The sequence below is a fragment of the Cinclus cinclus genome, chromosome 1 (assembly GCF_963662255.1).
Source record: "Cinclus cinclus chromosome 1, bCinCin1.1, whole genome shotgun sequence".
NCBI lineage: Eukaryota > Metazoa > Chordata > Aves > Passeriformes > Cinclidae > Cinclus > Cinclus cinclus.
Genome location: NC_085046.1, coordinates 131,088,687 through 131,116,390, shown reverse-complemented (window position 1 = coordinate 131,116,390; position 27,704 = coordinate 131,088,687). Strand labels below are relative to the sequence as shown.

Below are 27,704 nucleotides of genomic sequence, written 5' to 3'. Positions count from 1 at the left end.
AAGGACCCACCTCATATCCTGGTAAAAAAAAATTAACAATCAAGTTTCTTACTCAGGACTATGAGCACTATTCTATGAATCAAGCACTGACCTATTGTGTGAATCTGTGTCCTTCTGGAAGAAAGAGTATTAGGAAATTTAAACATTTGTCTTATGGCCCTTTTTCTTCAGGCTTTTTTTTTTTTCTCCCCAAATCACTAGGCTTACTTGCCTTTATAGCAATTTGTGTTAGTTCTGTCTTTTTAGTGCAGTTCACAATGCAGATTTGAGAAATGCATTTCTATGGTACATACAGCTTGATGTTTGATCCTTCTATTTGTGACTATCCAGAAGAAAGCTGCTCAGCTGACATCCATATTGGCAATGATGAGATTAGCTGCTGCATGATGCTGCCTACTAACCAAATTAGAACTCAGTTTTAAAATCAACAGGTTAAGAATTTGGCAGGTTACTTTTCTTGTAAGTACTTCACTGACTTTTTGTTGGAGTGTGTAAATAGAAGCCTCTCTGAGTCCCTCAGAGAGAGAAAAGAATGGAGGGATTGAATTACAGCCCTTAGAGAAATTAAAATATATTAAGCCACACAGACATGAAGTGGAAGTTTAAGTTTTAGTTTTAAGTAAGAATATACTATAAGTGCCTTAAGAGTAAAAAGCCCTAAAATCTAGCTAAAGTTCAAGAAGCCTAAAGCCTATTTAAAAGTTCAGAAACTTAGCCCCAGACATAATGAAAATATAGAAAGAATGTTGCTTACATTTTCTAGATAGAACAGATAGAACTATTCATGTGAACAGATAGAGCTATAAGTTTAAATTATGCCACTACTTTCGTACTCCAAAATTAAGATTCTAATAGGTATAGAAGGAATGTTTTAGGTTCGTGTTTTTAGCTCATTGGATGATTTATGAATAAAACCCCCTGTATTGTGTTGAGAGAACACCATTGCCACCATCATCACCACCCAGAAGAAGAGGAAATGCCAGGGAGCTGCTGCTGCTTCTTCTGCTCAGGACTCTATGCCAAAAAGCTTTAGCACAGACTTTAATATTCTGAACTCTTTGCCTTTGAGACTGAGGTACTTCTGCAATAAGCAACAGCAACAAACAACTGCTCTTGTGTCTTTGAAGACTCAGACCCATTAATAACTTGACAACTTTGTATCTACATTCAATTCCTCTCCATGAAAAATAAGGTTGGAATGTCTAGGGAGAAGGGAGTCGTGTTTTAAATCTCTTCCACTTGCCCATATTCCCCTCCAAACCTACTCTGAAACATATTCCCTTGGCAGCCTTTGCAGCAGTGAAACATCTCTCTTTACTCTGATGTTTTCTTTTGTTCCTAGCATTCCATGTCATGCTTTACCTGCCCCTTTCCTTTCTTTTTGGAAGTAGAGTTGTCAGAGTTTCATGTGGAAGCAGAATAACTGCTTTAGCCAGCTTTATGCTTGCAAAGACTCCCCCTTGCTACCTCCCACTTGCTCCCTCCCACAGGGAAAGTGTTCTGGTAGATATTTCAGCTGTTTTATTTGTATACTGTATAAAATGAACCTAACTGACTGATTCTGATTTAAGGCTGAACACATTAATGCAGTTTTTTAGCTGTTCCCTCTGTTCATCAGCTGGAGAGTTTTTGTTTCATTCTGCTGTTTGTTTGCTTTTCCAGGGTATACAAAGGAAGCCAAAGAAGACACACTAGAGCTCTGATTTTAGTACAATGACTAAGGCACATGAAACTGGATAATTTTGTACACAAAACAGGTTATTTCTCAATCCTTTTAGGAAAGGATCAGAGGAAAATGTAATCTTACAGAGTTAGTCATGCTGAGGCTGGGCCATAAGGAACTGCAGCTCATTTGTTGCATTATAAGGATGTTAAGAACATGGTAAAATTAACTGAGTCAGGAAAATGATCGTTCAGTAGTTAGGAACTGTAATTTCCTCCTGGAGAAGAAATGGAAGAGTCAAGCACATCATTTGGAAAAAATCAGAAAGTTCTCTGGTTCATCCTGTTTAGACCTTTGTGTTCAGTAGTTGCTTGAAAAAAATTATATCAGAACAGATAATGAAGGCAGGCAAAGACCAGGACATGGTGAGCATGTGTATTGGTATAGGAATTTGTATTTAATATGAGATAAGGCTACTACTCTATCACTCTTACAACCGTGCTAAGAGAAGTACCATTGAGGAAAAGTAAATTGCACATTCCAAAATTTCAGTCCAGAATTAATTGACTATAAAGCACATCTTTGGTCAGTTTTACTGAAATGATTTTCTGAATGTTAGAAGGTTTATCATCACAGCTTTAATGTTATGTTTTACATTCTCTCTGCTTGACTTTGACTTTATCTGAGTATGAGAAAGGATATAGATGGTATAATTTTTTGTATGTTCTACACTAGCCTGTTGTATCCATTTCTGGCTTTCAATTTTTCCCCACTTTACTTGCTTGCTCCATCTGCTGTAATATTAGACCAAATTGAGATCTGTGACATTCGCACAGAGAAATTGTTTTATTTTCAATAGAAGTGTTAATAAACTCAAAGACTGATTTGTAACTAAAATACTCCTATCTTTTGTCTGGGCCTTTCAGGATGGAAGGATGTTTAGATATTTGATATTTAAAAAAAATAATTTCCAGCATTATTAATGTATTTATTTAACCCTGTGATATCTAAAGACTTTGTCTGCCAACGGAAAATGGCTGAAGAGATAAAAAGAAAGGACCATGTGTAATCTAGGCCCATGCTGATGAGAGTGAACAGTGAGGAAATGAACAGCATGTTGTTTCATAGCTTTAAACTGTAACTGATTCAGAAGAAAAGGACAATTTTAATCTTGGGAAAGACCTCTTTATTTCTAAATTTATTTCTAAATTTTCTTCTACTGGAAGTAAACTTTTAATTATGAAGATTATAATTTACTACATAACTAATCAGCTGTGGATAGTAGCTAGCACTAAAACAGAATTATGAGAGAAGGGCCACTCTGCTAGTTCATTTCTTAGACTGTTGCTGCTGGATGTAACTGAATACATAACTCAGCATAATTTGTTACAGTATTTAGAAGAGCATTTCAGCTTATTCTCAATTTACATTTGTCAATCTATTCTGGAGATAAAGATGCCTGAATAGATGAAAAATAGTAAAAAATCCAGCAACCAACAAAAACAAGTTAGTGAGTGAGAAATTGTGTCCAAAATGTAAATACAGTGTGTTCTTGCTTGTGCTGTTTAGCCCAACATCTGATTTCTGGCTAGGTAAACTTCTTAAAAAAATAGTAAGAACTTCTTTGAGTAGGAAAAGGTGGAAAACCTGAATTTTTAGTAGCATGAAGAATGCAAAAAACATGTCTGAATAAAATATTTTATTTTAGCTTGATGGTTCAACAACTTGCTTCATTTTATTTGCTTATTGCAAGTGTTTCTGAATGACACATTTGAAATTTACAGAAAGACAGAATGCATTTGGAGATCAGGTATGTATATCTGCATTCACCTGCTGATATTTTTACAGACTTGTACTTAGATTCCACACTAGGATTGTTTGTGCATTTGTTTTTCCCTCTGGTTGGGAATCATACCCATTTGGAAAATCTGACATGCTACATACCATACACAGGACATTCCCATTTCATAAAAGATGCAATTCCAAGTTAATTTGCAGGAATCAGTATCCACTGCTGGTAGTTCCTGAACAGCTAAATGATGTTGCTCTTTCAAGTAATTTGTTGAATGAAAGGGAATAACATAATGTGAATTAAAATAAACACCTCTGTTACAGTGTGTGATTGGCTGAAGAAAAATATTTCTAAAAGAAAATTATTTCCAAAAACTCAGTCTGAATTCAGAAAAAAAGTGATGTTGCTGTACCTTCAGAAACCTAAAACCAATCACTAACTGTTCAATCACTAACTGCAAATCAATTAAACTGTGTGGTGGGTTCTCTTGCCCCTTTCTTTGAAGTGCTCTGTACTTGTTACTGCTGGAGATGAGATTCTAGGTTAGGTGTGGCATTCACCATTCACAAATAACTTGGAAATGACATTAAGAGAGACAACATTTTCTGACTCAAATTGCACCTGTGCTGGAGGCCAAAGGATCTGGTTTAGTGGCTTCGCTGTGGCAAAGCTTTAGCAAGGACTAAGTTCTGTGGCACGCTGGGCCATTGGTCTGACCTGAACATATTTAAAATATTTTTTTTTTTGTGAGAAGAACAGCCTTGGACAGGGCAACAGAAAATCACTGAGCTTATCAGCTGTCTGGCTGCTGACACAAAACTTAGTGAGTTAAAAACTTAAAGCTGATAATTAGAATAAAGATGTTAAACCAAGTCATGGTATGCTCTTGTGTTAAACAGTGATAGTATGGAATGGTATTTCCATACCATTTTATTTTATAAAGTTATTTTATGCAGCAAACTTGAAGTGGTTTATATCTTCATACACCAAGCTGTGTTTTTAGAGAATTAATATAAAACCTTAAACCATGCTTCGCTAACTTCTAAATGCTGTGATCACAATGCTCTTAAGGATTTCCTCTACTAGTTTTGGGTTTTTTTTGCAAGATGCTTGAAAAATGTAGTAAAAGTTTATCTTTTGTACATTCGCTTTTGAAAAAGTGTTGATTGAGTTGGGTCTTTATAATTTTGGCATTAGCATCCCGAAGAGTCTTACAAATCTTTGCTCTGAGTTGGAGAAAAGTTTAAGTGATGCTGTCAATAGACTCTGCAAACTTACTGCTGACTCATGAGAAGAAAAACATAACTTTTGTTTCTGATCCTGCAAGGTACATGATACTACTAGCTCAGCATAACAGCCTGGAAAGTCTTGTCTGAATACACAATCTAGTGCAGCAGTAAGATTTAGTTGGAAAAGGAGAAGCATAGGTAGACTTTGCAGATAGTGAGGCTGTGATGTAGAATTGCCTGTACCTAGGCAATTCTGCTGTTATGTCTTTTAGAAATCTTGAAACAGGCATGAAATAAGTTCTACAGAGATAATCTATGTAAAACCTGGTTCCAGCTTCCTAATGCCTTGATGTTAGTTATTGCAGGATGGTTACCACAGCTTCATGATAGATGCTTTCATTAGATTTTTCAGGACATTTACTTAACAAATATGTATCAAGAAGATAAATCAGTGCCATAAATTTTCCTAATACAACAGAAAACTGCAGATACAGGCAATGGAATAGTATAATTCACCTGCTTATATCTGCCAGATGATATGGTAATCAGAAGGTTCAGACAGTACTTGGTACCCTTTAGGAAAAGTGGAGTTGAAAGGTAGCATTTATGCAGTGTTATGGTTAAAGAATGTGAGATTAACAGAAGTCAACCTAATTCAGAAGGCTTCTTGGGCAGTTAAAGTGCCTGTATATATGTCCTTGTGGCCACTACAATGCCAAATAACACTGACGTTGGCACATTTGAAACTGCTGTTCAATCCACACATACAGTACATTGCAATAAGCCTTAGAGCAGAAACAACTGTTCTTGTGTTCTATTCCAGCAGGAAAAAAATAATTCTGTTCTCTCTGAAATATCTCAAAGAGACCAACCTGAACTGTACTACGTGAGATTTTCTAGCTTGTTTGTATCTACATATAATTATTGAAATGCATATGCCCTTCTAACTGTTTATTTGTTCCCCTGCATGTAGTTCATTTGGGTTGTATCTTAAGTAAAAGATTTTTAGTTAGGTGAAATGAAGATGACTGTGTATTTGAGAGAGTAAGAGAAGAGGGCCTTAATAATTTAGTTTAGATACTGTCTTTCAAAATTATTTGTCTGGAAACAAAAAACCTGTTGTTGAAGTCTTCAATTATAAAGTCAAAAACAAAAAACAAACCAACCAACCAACCAAACAACACAAAAAAACCCCAAACACAAAATGAAACAGAAAAACCAAACCAAAAACATTCACTGTAATTCCTTGCCTGTGCACTGTTCTTTATAGTTTTACAAATCTAGTTACTAGTAAGAAAGGGTACTGAGACTCTGCTTTTTGTTTTGTTTTCCCTTTCCCCAGCCACTGTTCTGAGGAGGGTTGACGGGAAAGGTGTTACTCTATTAGCAAGGAAAATTTGCACATCAGTTTGTAATGTTTCTGTGAGTGTCTGATGGTTGAGAAGGCTATTGGCTTCTCAATAGGCATTGTCTGGGAAAGGCATGCATTTCCTCTGATCCTTCCAAGCAGACCAGACTATTTTGGTTCACTTACTGACCTGCTGAGGTATCATCCATCAAAAAAAAAAAAAAAAAAAAAAGAAAAAGCTACTAGGTGAAGTCAAATACCTTCAGTCCACACCCTTACATCCCCCTGACTCCCGCTGCCATTCACTTGTACTCAGAGAACCTTGGTGCTGAGGCGAGGTGGAGACAGAGGCACTGTACTTTGGCCTGGATTTTTAGTTTGCTGATTGTTGTGGTTTTACAGGGCTAACACACACAGCAGCGTCAAAATTGCAGAATCACAGAATCGGCTAGGATGGAAAAGATTAGAGACCGAGCCCAACCTCTGCCGGAACACCACCCCATCAACACCACCATGGTCCAGTCTTCAATTCTTTAAACACCCGCAGGGATGGAGACTCTCCCACCTCCCTGGGTAGTGTCTTAATCACCCTTTCTGTGAAGAAATTCCTCCTGACGTCCACCCCCGGCACGGCTTGGGGCGATGTCGCCTTGCTGTGTCACCTGTTCCCGGTGAGAAGAGCCCGACCCCAGCTGGGTTCAGCCTCCTCTCAGCGCTGGACAGAGCGATAAGGTCACCCCCGAGCGTCCTTCGCTCCAGGCTGAACACCCCCAGCTCCCTCAGCTGCCCCGCACAGCGCTTGTGCTCCGGACCCTTCCCCAGCTCCGCCGTCCTTCTCCGGACACGCTCCAGCTCCTCAATGTCCTTCCTGAACGGAGGGACCTGAACTGCACAGAGACTCGAGGGCTGGCATCACCAGAGCCGAGTACGGGGGGACAATCCCGTCCCGGGTCCTGCTGGCCACGCTGTTCCCGACCGGCGGCTCTCGGCGGGCCGGCACCGCTCCGCAGCGCGGCCCGGCCCGTCCCGTCCCGGAGCGCGGGCCCGCATGGGCACGGAGCGCCCGCCGGCCTCCGCCCAGCAGGGGGCGCGCGCGCCCGCCCCGCCGCTCGGCCGCGCGCTCCGCCAGGCCCCGCGCGCCCCCCGAGAGCCGCGCGCAGGTACAGCGGGAGCGGGGCCGGGACCGGGAGCGGGACCGGGATCGGGATCGGGATGGGGATCGGGATCGGGAGCGGGACCGGCGGCCGGGCGGCAGCGGGAGGGCACGGTGGGGCACGGCAGGGAGTTGTCACCCCGGACAGGCCTGTGCCAGGCCCGGGGAGGGACCCGGGGACGGGCCCCGGGCAGAGCCCGGCCCGGGAGCCGGAGAGCTGGAGCGCTGTGGTGCTGTCGGGTGGGAGAACAGCGGGAGCAGCGCCAGCCTTCACGGGACGGCAGGGAGGGAAAGGGGGCGGGGATGCGGCCGCCCTGCTGACGGGGCGCTGGGAGCTGTGCGGCTTTGGACGTGCTTTCTAGGAGAAAAGAAGTGAAACCGAAATACTTATTTTAAGCCGCTGTCATCACTGTCTTTGATGAAGCAGTTACTGTTTTTAAGGGAAATGGAGTAGTTCCCTTTATTTTCTAGACCACGCTAAGGCTGCTGTACGTTGTTATTGTGGTGAAAAGGTAGGGATAACACCTGACTTGTAGATAGGATAGGGAAGTAACTAGAGACAAACTATGGTGAGTAATACTGAATCGAAAATCCATCAAATCTGAGTAACAGAGGCTATAAAATTAGTTCTTTGAAGATCAGTCTTGAGACCAGTCTTATTAAATATTTAATAGGTCCTGATGTAGCAATTAAAACTTTATTGTCTTAATTTGGTTGTGATAAAGAGTTGGGAGGCACTGACATTATGAAAGAGGGTTATAGTACTACACAGGAAGAATTGGATGAGAATGAGGGTATGAAATAAGTTCAATAACAATGTAAAGAATAAAGGCTTCGAGTTGTAACCTTGCACAAAAAAAAATGTGGAAGAAATTCTTACCAGTTGAAAGCAACACAAAACCAAAGACTGTTAAGTAGTTACAGGGTATTGAATTGAGGAAAAGGTAAATGCTGACTACAGTGATCCAGTTAAAGGAGTTACTGTTATCCATGAACAGAACCCTAGAATTCTTTGCATAATGTTAATCATTCTCAGCAAAAAAAAAAAACTGGAACAGAAACAGGCAGATACGCCAAGGTTAAGTAGGGAAATTAAGAGTCTGTTGGAAAAGGCATTTGTTTTTTTTTAATTCTGCAGAATAATTGTAGTTTTGGGGTTTTTTTTAACCATCAAGGTTAAAAAAAATGTGAGGGAATGTAATGTGAGGGAAGTAAATTGAGCTAAAGGATTATGTTAATACGTGAATAATTTAACATAGATTTTAAGATTAATAATATATGAACATTTCTAACCATCAGAGAGCACTGATATTCAGGACCAGCCTTCCAAACGGTCAAGGAAGAGCAAAAACTGAACACTTACTAGATAGATTGTGACTGGTTTATAAAAATAATATTTTTGTTTGCTGCAGCAGAGGCCCAAGCTTAGTGCTACCTGTAGACTATAGACTAGTTTTTCTTTTTTGTTTGTGAAATAGGTTGTTAGCAAGAACTTAAATTATTAAATTGCTAAATTGTTTTTAGAAGAAAAATATTTATAATAATGTTTGCAGTCTGAATAGTAGAGTTGGTGACCATCAGGAAATTAAATGGCTAATTGCTGTCTTTTTTGTGTTGAAGAAAAGGTTTTGATAAGTAAGCTGAGATGAGTTGAAAGTTGAAGTGTAGTCTGTGCATCTGCTGTTTTCTTACCAGGGCAGTGTGAGGGGACTCTAAAATTCAGTTCTGATCTGTAATCAGAGATGTGTTTCCTCTCTGCAGGTTTTGGTGTCCTTTAGTTAAAGTTGTCTCCTCAGCAAGAGCAAGGGATTTGAAGCAGTGCTTTAAGTTGTGTTATCTCACCTCACATTCTTTTGAACTCAATGTGGCCTTGAAGTCCTGAGATACTTGGTTGTCCAAGGAGTGAACTACTACTAGAGGCTCTTCTAGGGATTTGGGTGTGCTGGAATTTTGAGGGTTGCCACTCTTTTCTTTTGGTGAGTCTGTCAGTTAATATCTCCCCACAGGATCTGAAGTTCCAGATGTTCCACTTCCAGATAGGCCAGTTAATAGGCACATAAGATATTTTAGAAGGCACTGGTTTCTACATGTTATGTGAAATCCATGATCCCTGAAGCATTGGGCTTTCTGGAGAGACCACCCATAGAATGCTGTTAGTGCAGGTGACAGGCCTGTCTTGGATGCATGGGCTAGGTCCACCAAATTTCCATTGTGAGTGTTTGTAAGTCAAGAGCACAGATACTGAAACAGTCAGTTTTGTTGTGGTTTGCTTTGCTATTTAAAGATGATACTTACTAAATATGTGGGAAAAAAATGATTTATGTTGTGCAGTCCCCCACTGGAGCCTTGTTTGCACTTACAGGACTTAGGTTCTGGCTTCCATTTATGTATCAACACCGCTTTTCCAAGTGGCATTTTTTCTTTTACTTTATCAATAAAATTGCAATTGGCTGAGTGGAGCACAGCTGCTTAAACACCAGTTTTGTCAGTCAGCAAATTTCTGACATCCAAGCAATGCAGATACATTAGCTGAATTTTATAATGTAAACTCAAAGGCATAAATCCTGTAATGCTTATTGATGATATTCTTCAGCATGCTCAAGACCTCAGAGTGTCTGATCAGCACCAGTGGATATTGGCAGAAAAAGGGCAGCAGCACATTTCAGAAAAGGCTTGGGATGTGTGGGCTTCCCATGGATGGTGTAAAATGCTTGTATGTCTTCTTCACCTCAGAGTTTTTTAGCCATGGAAGAATATGCCTGTCCCTGTTATGTGTTAGTACCTTAGGAGCTGGTTCTCTCTGAGACTGGGTACATCTTCAGAGTTTTGCTACGTCCAAGGCCCATCAGCTCTTACTCAGAGTTACTGAGTAGGGTTGTAGATACAGGTGATGTGTATCTTTTTAAAGTGAAGTACCATACCAGAGGCTTTTGAGGAGAATGGATGTGTATAGCATCAAAGACATTTCTTACATGCAGAAGTGGTTGGGTTGAAAAATTATAAATAAGGCAAAAAGAAATTGCCAAAAAAAAAAAGGGAAGGAGGCAGAAAGGTGGCACATGAGCTTCTGTGTACATAATGATGATGTCTTGGGTAGAATAATCTAAACCATGCTCACATGGTGGTGAAGTCATAACTGGCAGCACCAATCAATTTAAGGTGCTTGGAGTTACCACTGGATTTTCCCTGGAAACCTAAGCTCAGTGTGCAGCCAGAGAGCCAGGAAAATGGTGACTGTCCTCAGAGAGCTAGTGAGAAGACAGAAGGCACAATTTTGCTGCTGCAGCTGGTGTACCTGCATCTGGGGAAGTGTGTGTGTTTCCAGTCTCTGCATTGGAAGAAGGATACAGTGGGATAGGGAAGGGTGACTGGAAGGGGTGAGAGGATCAGCATCCTTAAGAGGAAAGACTGAAAAATCAGGATTGTTCACACAGGTTATTGTTGGGGCATGACCAAGAGCTGTGCAGTGAAGGCAGTGAATAAAGTGCAAGTTATTCATCCAGTGTTCAGGTACTAAAATGAGAGTTGCGTGCTGGGGCTGTCAGGAGATGGTTTCAGATGGACACAGGGAAGGATGACAGTGGCACTGTGGTGGCAGTGTGAGCAGGTTCAGGAAGGAGTTAGGAAGTGGACAAAAAGTCTGTGGAGGGGCTGCTAAAAGAGCAGCTCAGGGAGGTCCACAACGTACTGTAGTGGCTGATGGGTGTGTGTGGAGAATGGACTGCAGGGAGCAGCCAGGCTCGTGCTCTCCCAAAGGAGGGTCTTTGATGGCTGCTTTTGAAAGCAGAGCACTAGGTGAGCAGGATCAGTCTGATCCAGGACACCAGTTTTAGTCAACTTATGATCAGGAAGACTGGAATAATTTTAGTTCTGTATAGTTCAGTTCTGGCTTCTGAACTGTTAGAATTTGCATGTGCAGCCTAGAAAAGACAGTGAGCAACAAGGTCATAGTGTTTGCCAGGACATGGGTTGTAAAGATAGGGTCGGCTATGAAAAGCTGCAGAAGAACCCTGTAAAACTGAGTAACTGGGTAATACAATGTACTGGCACATGAGTTCAGTGTAAGTAGAGGGATTCAGGTAGCATAAAGAGAATCCTAACTTCCCATATGAAATACTGGTCTCTCAGTAATGAGCAATATCTTGTCGTTTTGATGAATGGTTCCCTGAAAATGTAACAACAGTGTTAAGCAGCAGTGAAAAAGGTTAAACAAACAGTGAATATTACAGAGAACCAAGTAAAGAACAAAGCAGATAATTTTGTCATGGCACTTATTAATCCATGGTTCACCCCAAACATCCTGATTGAGTCACCCCTGCTCTGTCTCCCAGATCAAAACAGTAAAAATGAGTGCGATTCGGAGAAGCAAAACAAGAATGGTCATAGATGCTGACCCCCTTTCAAATGAGGAATGACCAAGAAAGCTGGACTGCAAAATTCCTCCTGGAAAGGGATGTCTGAGGAGGCTGTGATGAAGGCCTGTAGAATCATGAGTGACAGGAAAAGAACAGGCAGAGGTGCACAGTCTGTTCTTCGTGCAGGAGGGCTGGGGGTCCACAAGGTCCTTCAAGCCCTGATTCAGCAACACCAAAAGTTGTTGTTCTTCATAGGTACCTGACTTGAAAAATTTACCGAAGTATGTTGTGGGTATTCAAAGTATTTATGTTGCAGAGGAGAAAGAGCGGATTCAGAGGTGGAGGCAGAGCCAAATATGTATAAACCCCATCCATTTTGAATAGATAAAGCAATATTATATATGCTTACCCTATTCTATGTTCTTTCTGGCCTTTGCTTTTTGCCACCTCTTGAAAAAATATACTAGGCCTAAATAGACCTTTGTTGTGATCTGCTGTGGCTACTTTTATGCTACTTTTATGGCTACTTTTTTCTTCACAAAAGTTGTAATTGACGAGGACGTTTTTCACAGTTTATCTTCATCTCTTCTCAAACAGAACTTGTGAAACCTCTTTAAAGAAACTTGGGTATTGCTGTTCATTGACTAGACACTGAGTTTCATGCTGAACATTGAGTCTTTTACAGATCAGTTGCTGGTATTTGCTAAGTTATCTAAAGATAGAGTTTTCCCCTGTATATGTGATGTCTTTTGTTTTCAGGCTCAGCAGGATAAATTCATGCAGTTGGTAAACATCAATTCATCTACTTCACTTTCGGGTTCTTTTCAATCATCTTTCATTGCATTTTTGGTCAATTCCAGCCCCTGTGCAGATCAGGAGCTTGAGATTGGCCTCCCTAATTATCCTCTTATTAATTATTCCCAGGACTTGTCTGTTGTCCTGGGAATGCTTAGGCTGCTGGTTTACTCCCTTCAGTCCCTTAAGACTGAAGTTGGGCAGACACTAGTCTAGTACTACATGTTTGCCTGGAGAAAGTTACATGGAGAAATTTTTTGAGCCTAAGCGTGGTGAAGCAACTATTTATGCAAAACTAGTATCATGGTGTGTCTGCTACTTAGACATACAACCTTAATAGTGTTACCATTTCATCTTACTATGTCATAATGTGATCCACGGTGATACAGTTAGGTTTTTAAAGTCATGCTGTGTTAACAGATATTTAGAATATTTGAAAGGGTAAATATATCAATTTACTATTTGTCTTTGATAAACTGGTTTAGTGATTTACTGTGCAAACATGAAAATTCTGAGCAGAAATATGTGTATCCAGCAATTGTAGTAAGAGTTGTTGGTTTAACAGTGTTGGTTGTCTTATTAGTGTATTAATATAAATACATCGTTGGTATAACATAATGAACTTCAATAAACAAGCAGAGTGAGGTGTTTTTTCAAAGGTAAAGTCAAGCATACAATGAGTCACAAATTTAGCAGACATCTGCTTTTAAAAGTGTCTTGCTTCTGTTCATTAGCCACTAAACCAGATTTGATGTTGCGCACTAAGGCTATGTCATCAAGATTATGTATGACTAAGGACAGACAAGCTATTATATATATTATGGGAAAAAAAGTAATAAAATATTAACTATGTAACAAGTCATTTGGTGAAAGGTTCTTAGTTTGTTTTATTGCTTTTATTAAGTTCTGATTTCTGATGATTCCTGCTGAACACTGAAAATTTTTCCCCATTTTAGTAAATGTGTCATCTCAGACTTAGTGTTTGACTACTTAAGGACTGGGCTTTTTGTGTGTCGGGTGTTTTGGATTTAGTTGTGGGTGCTTTTTAAGAAACAGGCATAAATAAATACTTTCTAAAATTAAATACCTTTGGTGTCAGAACTCGAGCAACATACCTAAGTCCTCATTTCACTAATAGAGGATCAAAGCTTAAATGAGAATGCTGTTTATACTGCAGAGAAGTAGCAGTTTGGATATCAGAATCCTTTTAATAAAGTTTTATAAAATCTTATTTTCAGGCCTTTCATAATTACCTTCCCAGGAAAATAGTAAACACCACAAATGTAGAAAAAGTCTGTTTGAGTCCACGTGGTGGCAGTGTCCATCCAGACTCCAGCACTGTTCCTGCCTCGCCAGCCTGCGGCCATCCAGAGATGTCCCTCGTTCCTCTGTCAGTGTCTTTTCCAGAACACTGCTCCGAGTCTGCAGCAAATTTAAACACAACTAAGAGTGGGACAAATTCTCTATACTCTCTTAAAAACCAGACAATTAAACCAGCAACAAAACATTATGTAGTAACCTTTCATATTTTCTTCATCAGCGTACATGTTCCCAGCAGAAACCAAAAAGGAATTCAGATAACGCTTTGTGGAAAGGTTGATAATTATGACTGATATGATTCTGTTCATTCAATAACCTTATATAAAAACATGTGTATTCAAACTGGCCACAGTTATTAGACAAGTACTGCAGCGATATACTGGTTTAATTGAGCCAATTGTTGGGAATTAAAGTTAGAGATTATTTGAAGATATCTTTAAATTGCCTTTTTTCCTAAATAGTTACTGTGCAGAAGATGAAAGATGAGCAATGTTCAAAAATACTTAGCTCTATATTAGATAGAAGTTAAATGTGCTGAAGCATGTAATGCAACTGAATTACCAGTTAAGTTTAGCAAGGATAAAATGTTTGTGACTCTGCTTGTTGATAAAGGCATTTTAAAAGAATTATCTCTTTCTTATTTTTCCCTTGTTTTGTGTACCTAAACACACAAAGCTTGTACTTTTTTATCTGGGGAAGCATTCTGCAACCCTGGATTGGCACTTGAGGTCCTGTATATTTTTTATCTTGTGCTGTTGACATACTGGGCAATAGTGAGCAGAGCTCCCTGTTTCCCAGTGCTATCATCTGCTGATTCATAAGAGCAGCCATAGTTGTTAAAACTTTTTCATAAAGCACTCTGTAATTTGTACTTGTAAGGCCCTTTGTATATGCAGTGCGCCAGAGTTTCTACTTACAGGGTGGTCCTGACATCAAGAGATCATTACCTGTATGTCTGATGTCTGCCTAAGGGAATGAAAATTATTTGAAACAAATGGCATAAATAATTTTATTCTGCCAGCACCTACCCATGTGGCTGACTAGGGACATGAGAGGGGATGTAGGTGTTATGAACCTACTGTGATACCTCAAATCCAGGAACTGTTGAAAAAATAGCTAAAGTTAGAAAGTGAAAATCTGCAAAATATAGCAGTGTGTAAAATAGGCATCATGCTGTACTTAATCTGAGGTGCTGCATTTAGCAGCAGTTCATGTTAGTGGAGCCATAAACTAGTTCCAGTTGTACTGAAAAGATAAAGGTTTCTAATAGAAAATACAGAACTTAAGAGGATTTTAATGTACATATTGGGTTTCTTTCCTAAATGTAAATGAGTTGACCACATTTTTTTTACTAAATATAATATTTATTCAGTTAAATGACTTCTCAGTAACTTACACGTAAATACATGTGCATGAAAAGTTAACAAGGAATTTCTCCCTCAGCATTTTAAGCAAAGCAGTGGAATGTTTTTCATTCACTTAAATAATGAAGAGGAGGAGCTGTGCTAGCCATTGCCACTGAAGTGGTCTCAAAGTGCATTACAGAAAGAGGATGCTTTTTACCACAAGGGAGTTGACAAATGCAAATTTTGCAAGTAACACGTATTGTGTGTTTGCTGGCATAGGAAGTTACTATTTCCTGGATTTGTTTTACTTTCCACTCTTTGGTGGTGGGAGTTTCCCTAGTGCTAATCTTACTGATGCCTAGGTTCTAGATGTCAGGGTGTGTATTAATATTGACAAGTCTCAAGGATGGAGCAATCTGATAGTGTTCTGTGGTACTGATGTGTTGTTTTAAAATACGGAAAATTAGTTCAGTTTTTGTGAATGTAGTGGGAAATACTGTTGTTCTGCAGAACTGGTATGTCCTGTGGAGCAGTGACTGGGTGATTATTCCCAATTTGGCAGGTTCATTATTACTTTTGTAGTGGAGGGCTGGGTCCCATGAGTGATTCTCTCTCTCATGTGGAGCCATTCTCTCCTGTTCATGGGCCTATTTGGTAGCTGTTGAACTTAGTGAGAAAGCAGAGACAACAGCATATGTTTACTGTAAAATGAAGCTGTGCACAGTTAACACAAATTTTAGGACTAGTTTAAAAGTGCCAGAACTTGCATTTAGCTCTGTGGTTCGATTTTTTCAAGATGACTCCTGGCTTCTGTAGGTGAGAACGTGTCCAGCAACAGATCAGTGTGTGAGAATGAGTTGCCATTATACACAGTACAGTGAGAGACAACTGACTCCTATTAAATAAATTATTTTTACAGAATCACTTAATATAAGCGCTCCTTTTGAAGAAAAAAAAACAGCTTGGTTAAATTTTCTTATCCTGGACTAGCCCACATTGAAGATGCTTACAGCATAATTTCTAAAGTAATTAAGAAGTACACTGTGTTGAGGCTAAATAAATGTATAAATCTGGGGAAAATGTATTCTTATATTACACCTTTCTAATGGGAATCCTTCTAGCTTGGAAGGATGTATTTGGATTTTCTTTCAAAGTACCAAGCTATTAAATGCAAAACTTTTTTTTTAAACAAAAATATTATTTAACAGATACATTTTCTGTAGGTAGTGATGCATTTTTACAAGCAGTCATTTACTTCTGTCTTTAAAAATCAGATTTATTTGACTAGTAGTAATTTTTTGGGATGTTCAGGATGGTAATTTTGCAATATTTTGTGTCTTATTACTAGTGCAAGACCATTTGTCCTAATTGGTGCCCATGAAATCAGTCCTTACTGGTAGTAGATCAGCTTAGGGACAGCTTCAGAGTCATTACCTGATTTGCCTTTCAGAAGCAATTTAAATTGTATGGCTAATGCTGTTTTGTTTCTAAATTGTGCTCCTAAATCTGTTGTATTAGATAGTCATTGCAATAATAAGCTTTTTGATACAGTGGGCAGAATGCATCCACCATTGGTTTAATCAAAAATACCTAATTATTTGACTTGTGATTTTTTCATGAGTTTTCTTACACAGGAAATTTTGCTTGGCTGGGTTAATTTTGAGGCAAGAACATGTCATTTGGGGACTGACATTTTAAAGATGGTGCATAGATCAGCTTTGTATGCAGCTTGTATTTGGCATAGGTTAGCTAGCCATATGCGAAATAGAATTGTGTTAATAGAAAAAATCCTTCTAATCACAAAGATAAATCATGGTCCAGATGGTCCAGGTTGTTGTTTTTTGGGGGTTTTGGGTTTGTTTGTTTGTTTGTTTTTATGAATGCATTTGCTTAGTCCACAATCTTCCAGTACTGGGAAGAAGGATTTGCTTCATCTTTGTCTTTCTTACTGTGAAATACTAAGGTTTTAATTTAGTCTTCTACACATCAGTGATCAGTTCCAGAAGATTCTAGTCATACTAAATTCTGAATGAGAGTGACTTCCAGTTACACTATCTGTTAACTGCTAGTCTTTGTGCTTCCTTTTCTGAGAAGATAAGGAGGTGACTTTTTTTGTCTTGATATTATTAGCTAATGTTTCATCACAGTTGGGGAATTCTGTAAGGCTTTACTTTACTAGACGTGCATGTTTGGTATGAAAATACAAACAGCTTACATTTAACAGAGCATGCCATGCTGTTTCTCAAATAAAAAAGTTTCTTCCAGTATAATATTCTCATGTTGATTTATGTTAGGCCTTGTTTTATTAAGCAGGTTTAAACAATGAAGCATTATTTTACAAGCAAACCATGATCTTTTTGTCAAGTGCAAGTAGAGGTTTGTGGTATTGATATGCTGCTACTATGGCTGATAATTGGAGGTTTTAAATGATTTATGATCTTGCTTTAGGGAAGATTTAGTGCAGAATATAGAGGTAACAATCACATCACAGAGAAACTGTGCCCATTATTTTTCTCAGTGAAGACTGGATGAGCTGAGTGGAAGAAGAATTCTCAATATCTTTCATGATTTGGGTGAAAAATGGGCAAGAAAATTGAAATTGCTGTCAGCTGAGAATCATAGCTTTCTAGCATCATAAAAAGCTGTAACATATTCATTGAAAATTTGAGTAATTAAATTTTCCTTTATTTTTGTATAGTGCTTTTGTATAGTGTTTGTCGGTGTCCTGCATGACACCAGTCTCGCATTAAGTTTTGTGGTGTATCAGTGAACTGGCCACTTGCTATTGGAGATGGTTGTGGAAAAGAGTTCTTGAGCCAGTGATATACTATCACATGCTTAAAAACATACTTGCAGCCTAGAAGAATGTACTCTGCTTAAAATCATTCCTTATACAGATACCAAGACATAGAATTTATTTCTATCTCTTTCTCTTCAACATCCCATAAAGAAAAAAAGGTTGTGCATTCCTGCACTGGAAGACTAAGACAGTGTTGATGTATGTAGCAGAATTTGTCCAGATAGGAAACACAGCCTAGTGAAGTTTAAATATTATTTATTAATCTCAACAGCCCCCAGTGCTAGAACTATTATTCAGATCAGTGCAAACATTTTGAAATTACTTCTGTAGGTACTTTGATCTTGAATTTGATCTAAAACATGGGGGAAGAGCTTTAAGATATAGACATTATGAACTCTCAAAAAAGGAGAGGTTTTAAATTGAATTCTTTGGCTACTGGCCATGTTTCCATTCTCCTGGCTGAATGAGTGCACTGGTGTGGAAGGATACCTTATATAGATGAGAAAATTTAAATCTGTGTATAGCAGTTTTAATGACCAGTTCAGATAGTAAATCAGAACACTGCTACACCATGAGCCCAGAATAGAAACCCTGGGCAAATGAAAAATATTGTTTCAAGTGACATCTCAGTTCACTTTCTATTCAAACCTTATCTAGCAAAATCACTTTTCCCTCCTGTCACTTGAACTTTGTCACGTGTCTGTTGAGATTTCTTCTAGAGGAATTTTACTTGTCTGTGTGATTTTTTTTCTTTTATACCTCCTCTCTGAGGGAGTACAAAAATAGGACTGTTGTCCAGCCTTCTAGATGTTTTCAGTGCTTCTTAAAATTGCATCATGAACATTATACCATTCTCTTGCTAAATCATTCTCATTTTCCTTATTGTTTTCAAGTAATCTTTTCTGTGCTTACGGGACTAAGCACAGAGTGTCATCATAACCTCATGATTTGACTCACACTTAAAATATTATTCTGAAAAACTGAAATCATAGTTCATCAAATATTCTATACCAAGTAATCCATGGTGAAACATTTATCTTCCTCTTTTATGTCCTGATACAGGAAAGGAGTTAATCCTGTATTTAATATTAAGACAGAGAAAACTACATTATGTTTCTCCATGTTGAGGTTCCAGTCAAACCCACAATTGCTCTATGCTTGATTTTACCCTTGTCTTCCTTGCACCCAGTTCCAGTTTTTGGTGGGCAATTTCACCTAATACATTCAGATTTCTGTGTTCTGTATTGCTGTTCTTATTTGTTAGATAGTTTGTGTATCTCTGGCACTGCAAAAATAATGTTCTGCAAAGAGTATTGAAAAATACGTTTCTTGCAGAATGAAGAAATTAGTATTTTTATTAATCAAACATTTTCAGCTGTACTGTAGCTTGTGCATTGAAGTTCAAATTCAGAGGGTGAAAATCCATTGAAGCAGCTTTGCTCGTAGCTGGTAAAAACTGCAGTTAGTGTGACTGTACCAGTGGACTGAATTGTTTAGAGTTTCCCAGTTTATGAAAGGTTCTTCCTTTCTGTCCCAATCTGTGGTGTTTTGCCCTTCAATATCAATACTACTACATATGATTCCTTACTAGGTTGGAAACTAATCACCTGTCTGGCATCTGTGACAGATATCTTACCAGTTTTCTCTCATAACAAAGCTTTGCTGCTCTTTCCAGAGGTGTGAGCTCTTGCCTTTTTACCAGAAGGGAATGCAGCACACAAAGCTAATGTGTGTGACAGGAAGATTTTAGAGTTGACCTATAAGCTAGTTTGCATTCTTGTTTGGGAACCTGAGCAGTCTAGTGAATATTAGCATTGTTTATTTTTCCTGGTTTCACCATCATTTCTTCACTCTTTTACTTGCAGGTTGGTCACCTCCTCCTGAGAGAATCAGAGCCATGTCCTATGTTTTTGTGAACGACTCCTCCCAGACAAATGTGCCTCTGCTGCAGGCTTGTATTGATGGAGATTTTAACTATTCCAAACGACTCTTAGAGAGTGGTTTTGATCCAAATATTCGTGACAGCCGAGGCCGAACTGGCCTTCACCTGGCTGCAGCCAGAGGAAATGTAGACATCTGTCAACTCTTGCATAAATTTGGTGCTGACCTACTAGCCACTGATTACCAGGGTAACACAGCCCTTCACCTGTGTGGGCATGTTGATACCATCCAGTTCCTAGTTTCTAATGGACTTAAAATTGATATTTGGTAAGTCACTTTTTACAGTAGGTATTTTATAATACATTAGTCTTCTGTCACCAGAGCCTTGCATATAAATCTGTTGCTGAAGTGCTGTATTTGGTGCACTTCTACTTTACAAAGATACCACTTAATTAAAAAAAAAAAAAGGCAGAAGAACAGTAAGAGGCTAATTCTGCTAGTCTTTGCAACAAGCAAAACAAATGAAAATAGCTGCTGCTGGTGTGAGCTGCTGTATCCAATTCTGCCTCATTGATGATATTGCTACCCTGGTTTGGCCAGACAACCAGGTGTGGGTGGTTGGCACCAAAGAAAAAATCACATTCACTACTTTAAAAGAATTTCTCCATCCCATTTTCTATTGTTGTACTATATAAGACAAAGAAAATACAGTATATGTGTGTGTCAGTTCATTCCCGTACTCCTCTGGTAACAATGCTTCCTTTCAGTGTTTTTGCCCTCCCTCAAAGCCTGTGACTCAGAATATTGTATGTTCTTTCCTTCTGGCTTCCAGCAGCTGTCAGATGCCAGTGCTCAGATGGAAGCTCTCAAGCTGCAAAATAGCTCGCTGTTTCATTCCTGTACTGAATTACTTTGTTTGTGGAACTTTCTGCATATTCACTATGTGTGCAAAAACCAGGAGTAATGACAAAACCTTTGAGTTTTTAAATCTGTCCCTTTTTCACCTGTCCCTCATTAATATTTTCAACTCAGCAAAACTATTTATTGGTAGACCAGATTATTTATGGGTTGTGGATTGGGATTTTTTTCCCTCGTTTCAAACAGCTCTGGTGGAAATTCCTGGTCTAAAGGCAGCTCTGGACCTATTCAGTATTATTTTAATAGCAGCAGAGGGACCATCTGTATTTTATTTCATTTCTGTCTCATGTCCTAATACCCTTATGGAAAAGAAACTATTAGAAGCCAGATTGCACAATTCTTTCTTGAAATTAAGCTAAAACTTGAACATTGCCATAAATCTACAGTGGTTTTTTTTATTTTGCTGTAACACCCAGAGAATCCAATTAGATTAGAGTCCTAGGAATTTTGATTTTATTAGAGGGGGAAAAGAGTTGTGCAATTTCAAACCTAAATATACTGGTTTTCTTATATAGCCAATTGTGCTGTAACTTTGATAGATTGGAATTTATTACTGTCTAATAAAACAGAAAACAGTTCTGAGGACTTAAGAAATTGTAATATGTTATGCTGAGTTGACTTGTTATAAAATTTCTGTGTTAAAATTTTTTTGTCTTTTTATGGGCTTGTTTTAGCAACCACCAAGGTGCAACACCACTTGTTCTTGCCAAACGAAGGGGAGTGAATAAAGATGTAATTAGACTGCTGGAATCTTTAGAGGAGCAAGAGGTGAAAGGATTTAACAGAGGAACTCACTCAAAGCTGGAGACAATGCAAACAGCTGAAAGTGAAAGGTATTTACCAAACAAAAAAAAAATACCAGGAGAAATAATGTCTGTGGCTTTTAGATTTTTGGGATTGACTTGATTGTTTATTCCTCAAAACATATAATATCAAATTTGGCCTGACATTATCAGACAAAATCAAAACTGAGGGTTAGATTTTGGAAAAATCTCTTTAAACAGATCCAATGTAAGGAGAAAAAAAAAACTTCCATTGAGATTTTAATTTTATGGTAGAAATTTAAAAAAATAATTACTAATTTTCCGCTACAGAGTCCCAAACATAAATATTCCATCACCTACCAAAAAGCCAAGCAGGAAGCAGTGTGAAATGCAAAATACCACAGCCTAATATGACATCCTTTTGATGATTTTCTATGCAAAAAAGGGGCAGCAGACTTTTCATCCATCTGAACTTGAATAAAGAATTTTATATGGTGTCACATCTAAAATTTCTGTTGTTAGTAGTCATGGAAAAGATGGAGAATAAGAGTTTTATGGTGGCGAAAGAGAAAGTTAATGCAGAACTGAAGATGTCGAGAAAACTGGTGACCATTTCAGGGAAACTGTTGGGTTAGAAGGAAGTTACTAGCAAATTCCTAAAAGTCTCTTTCTGGGACTGTGCTTATTTAGAATTTTATTAAATAAAAAAAGCAAAAGCATGCAAAGTAGGTTAGTGATACCAAGAAGTGAGATGCAGGCAACCTTGAGGAAATTTGGGATGACATAGACAAAAACCTGGAATTACAAGGGGGAGGAAATCAGTAGTAATAAACTGTGATTCTGTGGCACAAAATGCAACTGTAATTACTGAAAGCTGTATGCCATAAAATAGAAGTTTCTCAGTGGAAAACAAGCATATAAGGAGAACAGGCTAGCTGCATTAGTCAGTTCCAGGAGTTACTGGTATCCTGAAAAATGCAGTGAAGTCCTACAAAGTACAAAATAAGATATTTTTACTACATAAAGAAAACTATCAGTCCTGTTGTATAAAGGAATGGTGAGTTCTGTTCTCTAGTATATCTTATTATGCTGTTTACCCCCATTCAAAAAAACCCATGGCTTTTAAAATATTGTCTTATGATGACCATGAATTATGACTAGTGGCACCTTATATCACAAAAGACAGGGAGTTTTATCATATAGCTGTTGCTTGGTTTCTGTGAAAATGTAGACAGGCTGTACTGTAAACAGAAAAGAAGCTGTATAGATGGAGTTAGATCTAAGCTGAGTAGACAGAAAAGGTGAAACCAACAAAACTGCAGAAATAAAATCCAGTACTTCCAGTGAGCATACATGAAGTTTTTTCTTATGCCTCAGTTGACCTCACCTGTCAGACTGTTTTAAGCCCTGAAACAGAAAATTATTTTTATTTTCAAAATTATATGGTTATACACTGTAAGAATTAATGCATACTACCTTTCTGGCTTCAGTATCTTTTATTGAAAAATTCTTGACATACAGAAATGCTCTTAGGCTGATTTTGTTTAAACATATAGACGGACAGCTCAGCTCCAATTAAAATTTAATTTTTGATTTGATGGTGTGCTTTTAACAAACATAGGTCCCTTTCTGTTATTTGACCTTCATATATGTTATATTGTTTGCTTTGGCCAGGAAGTCAGCAACTCTCCTTGGGGACAGGCACAGAGACATAAGCAGTGCACTACCCAGCTTGTTTGGGAATGTGTTTCAAATGTCTGAAATACATTGTTTTACAAGTAACAAATAGCAGATGCCTACGGGAGCCAAAGCAAATGAAGCTTGTGCGCTGTTTGCTTTGTAAATAAATATCTTTCCCAGTTGGCTTTTCAGACCTCCACAGTTTCACTTAATCCCTCTTTGTATTATTTTCACATCCGCCCTCTGAACTCTTACATTCTGTATGAACCTATGGAGAAATAACATTCTTTCTGAAAGCAGTCTCGGAGTTCATTTTCCTGCTCCTTGTTACCGTAGTTGTTGCTGCTGCTCGGGGAGCAGAGGCCAGAGCTCTGTTCCCAAGTCAAATTTGGTTTTGCTTGCTTTGCCCTCCTGCGGGTGAGGAGCAGCCCTGCTGCCAGGAGGCAGAGCTCCCTCTGTCCCTCTCTCACACAGACATCTGTCCTTCTGCACAGCCCAGCTGGACCTGTGGCTGTGCCCCAAGCGTGTCCAAATGGGAACTCCCACCTGCTCTTGGACACAGAACATCTGCCTGGGCTGTGTGGCACAAACTCTTCTGAGGACATGTTCTGCCTCATTAACCAGTTTTTATGCAGCTGTAATTTGTAATAAGAAAAAATATCTTGAATATCACTGATTTTGATTGGGTCATAATATAAAATGAGTAAAGCAAAAATGTTTTCTATGTACCCTTTTTAATGAGCAAGCATGTGACCTCTCCACTTAAATTGCATTGCACCTTTATTTAACCTCTCTGTGGTTACATATTAACTAGTTAGTACTTTCTGATTAAGAAGTTGTGTTCTGCATAAAGGCCTGTCTTTTACTAAACCCTCTGTTTTGCTTGGGAAATCATAATAGGCAAGGAAGATGACTAAATCCTGTAGTCATTGCTATGGGCAAGCTAAAATAGCTTTACAGCATGGTAAATATTTAAAAAACCAAAATACAGGCTGTTAAATAGGCAATTCCTGAAATCTTGTACACATGATGCTGCAATACTTGAGCAAGCTGTGGGAGTTTTGGCCAATTGTTCTTGTGGTTGTACTTCCTGAGAAAAAAATACCACATGAATAGTGTGAAGTTTTCCCATGGTATAATCTTAGAAGAAAGCTTCCTGAATGAGACTTTTTTCTGATAACCATCAGTTTATTTCTGTCATGAAGAACAGCAGCATTTCTACAATTAGTTTTGACTTGGAAATTACTTTTCCTTAATTTTTTTAAAAAAATATTATTATGAATCCTGTATGACATATCTAGGAATATGATAATGGAAAGCATTCAAAAGGGAGGAATTTTATTTTATTTCTTACATTCTGCTATTAACATCAAGTATGTGGTTGATTCCACCATTTCCTTTCTGTGGTTGTCAGGGCCTGATCCTTTAAACACCCATGTATGTAATTTCACTCAAATGAGAAGTAGTAAGACTGTGCAGATGGCCAAAATTTTAAGTGAAGTCAAGCTATGCAAAAGCTTTCCTATTCTTCATGGGGTTTTTAATAAGCAACAGATAGTTTCCTGTTACAATTGTGAAACCAGCAAAATCATGAGAATTCCACAAGAAGCCATGCAGGATTTTGAGACAACCTACATCTTTTTCTAGAGATGATCAACTGTCAAGAAGATTCTCTCTCTCAGATTTTATGTTTGTTTTTCATTAAAAGTGAGAATTCCACTGCCTACTTTATAGTCTGACAATCTAAGGAGGCCTGATGGATTGATAGTGGAATGCTAAAACATCAAAGCAGTCACTGAACACCATATGGTAGAAAACACAGCAATGCCAGCTTGTTCAGAAAGTTTCTGAACTTATTTTTATCCAAAGTTATTGTTTTCTGTGAATTTTTTTTATGCTAGATAAGAGGCATGTAAACAAAGACATCCAGGAGAGTAGTACAGGTCACTGCAGAATTCAGCATCTCAGTATTGGTTAAAGTTTCCACTTTATTAGTTAGAGTTTATTTTTAGTTCATGATTTGTTTAATTAACAAATAATGTGTACCTCTTCAGGTCTTAACTTATGCTTCATTATATTTTACTAAGCCATATTTAGTAGGAATTATGGGGACTGACCTTTGACGGTTCCTGGGTAGCAGGCCTGAAAACTCAGTGCAGTTATACATAAACAAATATAATTCTCTTTGCACAGGTTAATAAAATGTCCTTTCAACTAAAATAAGTGTATAATTAGGAGTGTTTTCCTGATCTGATTTGTCTTGATTTAGCAGAAGCTATGCTATACTATAAATCAGTAGGGGGGTTTAATTTTTAATCTGGAATGTTTCAGATGCCCTTAGTAGGATTACTGTCATACTTACAGGTACGTTCTTTTTCTCTGATGTATTTTTAACTTTAATCCTTTGTAGTGCAATGGAAAGCCATTCCCTTCTTAATCCAAACCTGCAGCAAGGTGAAGGAGTTCTTTCCAGTTTCCGCACAACGTGGCAAGAGTTTGTGGAAGACCTGGGCTTCTGGAGGGTGCTACTCCTCATCATTGTCATTGCTCTTCTGTCCCTTGGAATAGCATATTATGTTAGTGGGGTGCTTCCTTTTGTAGAAAACCAGCCTGAACTGGTGCACTGAACCAAATGCAAAGAAGTACAGTCTCCTTTTTCCTGTTATAATCTAATCTTATTTTGAACTTGGAATTATTCTCTTGGTGCAGGCAGTGGCAGCTGTATATACAGTTTGCCTTTTGTACTTACTATTAACCCCTTTGAAAGAGGAATTAATTAAAGTATAACACTAATTTCTAAAGCATTTCTAAGCTACCTCTGACTTACCTTGATTTGCAGGCAAGATGTGAAGATAGTCCTCTCTGATAAAATATTGTGATTAGAAAAGGCCTTTCATTATGAATATTAAATTCCTGCGTATGAAAAATATACCCTAACACAGAACCAAATTTGGTTTATTGTTCCTATGAAGAGAGGTTGGATTTTTTTTGTAAGTGGTTCAGTTGAAAGAAAAATACTCTTAAAAGTCCTCCTCAAGAAATCTCAATAATGTAATAACACATTCTGATATATAGATGGTGATAAGCTGCAACTCCATAGCTATTTTAATGCCTCTCCATGGTTTCCTATCTGCTTGTTTATCAAAAGAATGAGAAATAGTTCAAGTTCTACTATGTCTCTGATGTACAGATCACTCCTTTATTTATGAGGTTAATGTAGTGTCTTTCCCAGATGAATTTAATGTTGTTAATACCTGCCTGAAATAAATTTTGTAGAACAAAACTGTTTGTTGTGCTTTGGAAGAAGCCCTGGGCTGAAAATTTTGCATTTTTGTTGAAATGTTGCTAAGCAAACCTTTTTTTGTAAGGGTAATTAAAAAGTGATTTAGGTGTTTTGCCATGTATATAATAATTCTGTAAGATCATTGTGAAATGTATCATGAAGGATAACTTTTTCTTCCTCCCATAAGGATCAGACTGAACCATGTAATTGCATTTTCATGTTTGTGGAGAGAGCATGATTGAATAGAATTTCTTTCTAGAATTGTTTTCCATTTCACTTCCTTTCAGACAGAACCTACAGACTTATGAATTATTTTCTGAGTATGTGGAATAAAGGTATTTAAAATACTGATATTTAGGAACATTTTATGAAATTAAATCTTGATCCATTCTGTACTTTGCTGTGAAACCCTTTGTTGCAAATAACCTAGGGATATGAATCCATTGAATATTCCTTTATGAAGGCTAGAAAGGTATTGCATAGTAAGTTGGAGGTTTTCAAAGAAAGTGGATTCTCTCTCCATATGCTTACTAGACAGCTAATTCTCTTTTGCCCTTCCCTTGAAATCAAATGAATTCTGTCAGCCTAAGCAATCAATTTTAATTTTTTTTAGTTAGCCACTCCTCAGTTGTTGCTAAATAACATAAAACATTTATTGCACATTTAAATGTAACCTACATGGTTCTGTTCTGGTACCATGTATTTTTTTTTTCTTCTTTATTGGTTTGAATGAAGGGGGCTGCTGTCTTTGTTTTGATGTGTGACATGGATTTTGCTGGAGCTGGGCCCCATTCTAAATGGCATCTGAATAAATCTTGATCTCAATTCTTAAGTTAGACTTTAATTATGCAATACTTTTTCAGTAGCACAGTGCTGCAGAAGAGAAAACATCTTAAAAAAAAAAAGGAACATATTCCTCTTCTGAGTATTTCACTTATGGTACCATTGTTCACAAACGGATAAATGTAAACTCGTACCTAAATTACATGTACTTGTCTAAATAAGTATTTCTGTTTATAATATCATGCATTGTGATTAATGACATCTTTCAGTATGTATTATCTGCATAATTTGTAATTGTATTCTCAGTATGGGTGAATGCCACAAATAAATACATGTAGTAAATATGTTTTGGTTTATTATTACATTAGTGCAGCAGTAAGGATGCTACCCTACTTTACTAAGTTTGTTGTGCGTTGATGAATATTTCAGAAGTGAGGAACTTCCCTACACAAAAAATGGCAACCGTGCAGCTGCTATAAATGAGAATTTAGAGCACAGGTTCTTCAGATTTGCCGGTTTTGTTTTCAGTATTGTTGCTGAATTAAAATTGCTGTCTGGCTGTCTCTCTTCTCTGAGAGTTCAGGTACTGGCCAT

General features: G+C 38.1%; 1 protein-coding gene across 1 annotated transcript; it reads left to right on the top strand.

Annotated features, from left to right (window-relative positions):
* Positions 1-7,150: 7,150 nt before the first annotated feature.
* Positions 7,151-27,426, top strand: ANKRD46 (ankyrin repeat domain 46). The gene is made up of 4 exons (XM_062503287.1): positions 7,151-7,192; positions 19,667-20,009; positions 21,275-21,433; positions 25,455-27,426. Exons 2-4 carry the CDS (start codon positions 19,699-19,701, stop codon positions 25,669-25,671), a joined length of 687 nt encoding a protein of 228 aa, XP_062359271.1. The 5' UTR covers positions 7,151-7,192; positions 19,667-19,698; the 3' UTR covers positions 25,672-27,426.
* The last annotated feature ends 278 nt before the right edge of the window (positions 27,427-27,704 follow it).

What these genes read in the sequence shown, in the direction of transcription:
- ANKRD46 (XM_062503287.1), top strand. Translation starts at nt 19,699, where the DNA reads ATGTCCTATGTTTTTGTGAACGACTCCTCCCAGACAAATGTGCCTCTG. An exon ending in GGACTTAAAATTGATATTTG is followed by an intron (nt 20,010 to 21,274) that starts GTAAGTCACTTT and finishes GGCTTGTTTTAG; the next exon opens with CAACCACCAAGGTGCAACAC. An exon ending in CAAACAGCTGAAAGTGAAAG is followed by an intron (nt 21,434 to 25,454) that starts GTATTTACCAAA and finishes AATCCTTTGTAG; the next exon opens with TGCAATGGAAAGCCATTCCC.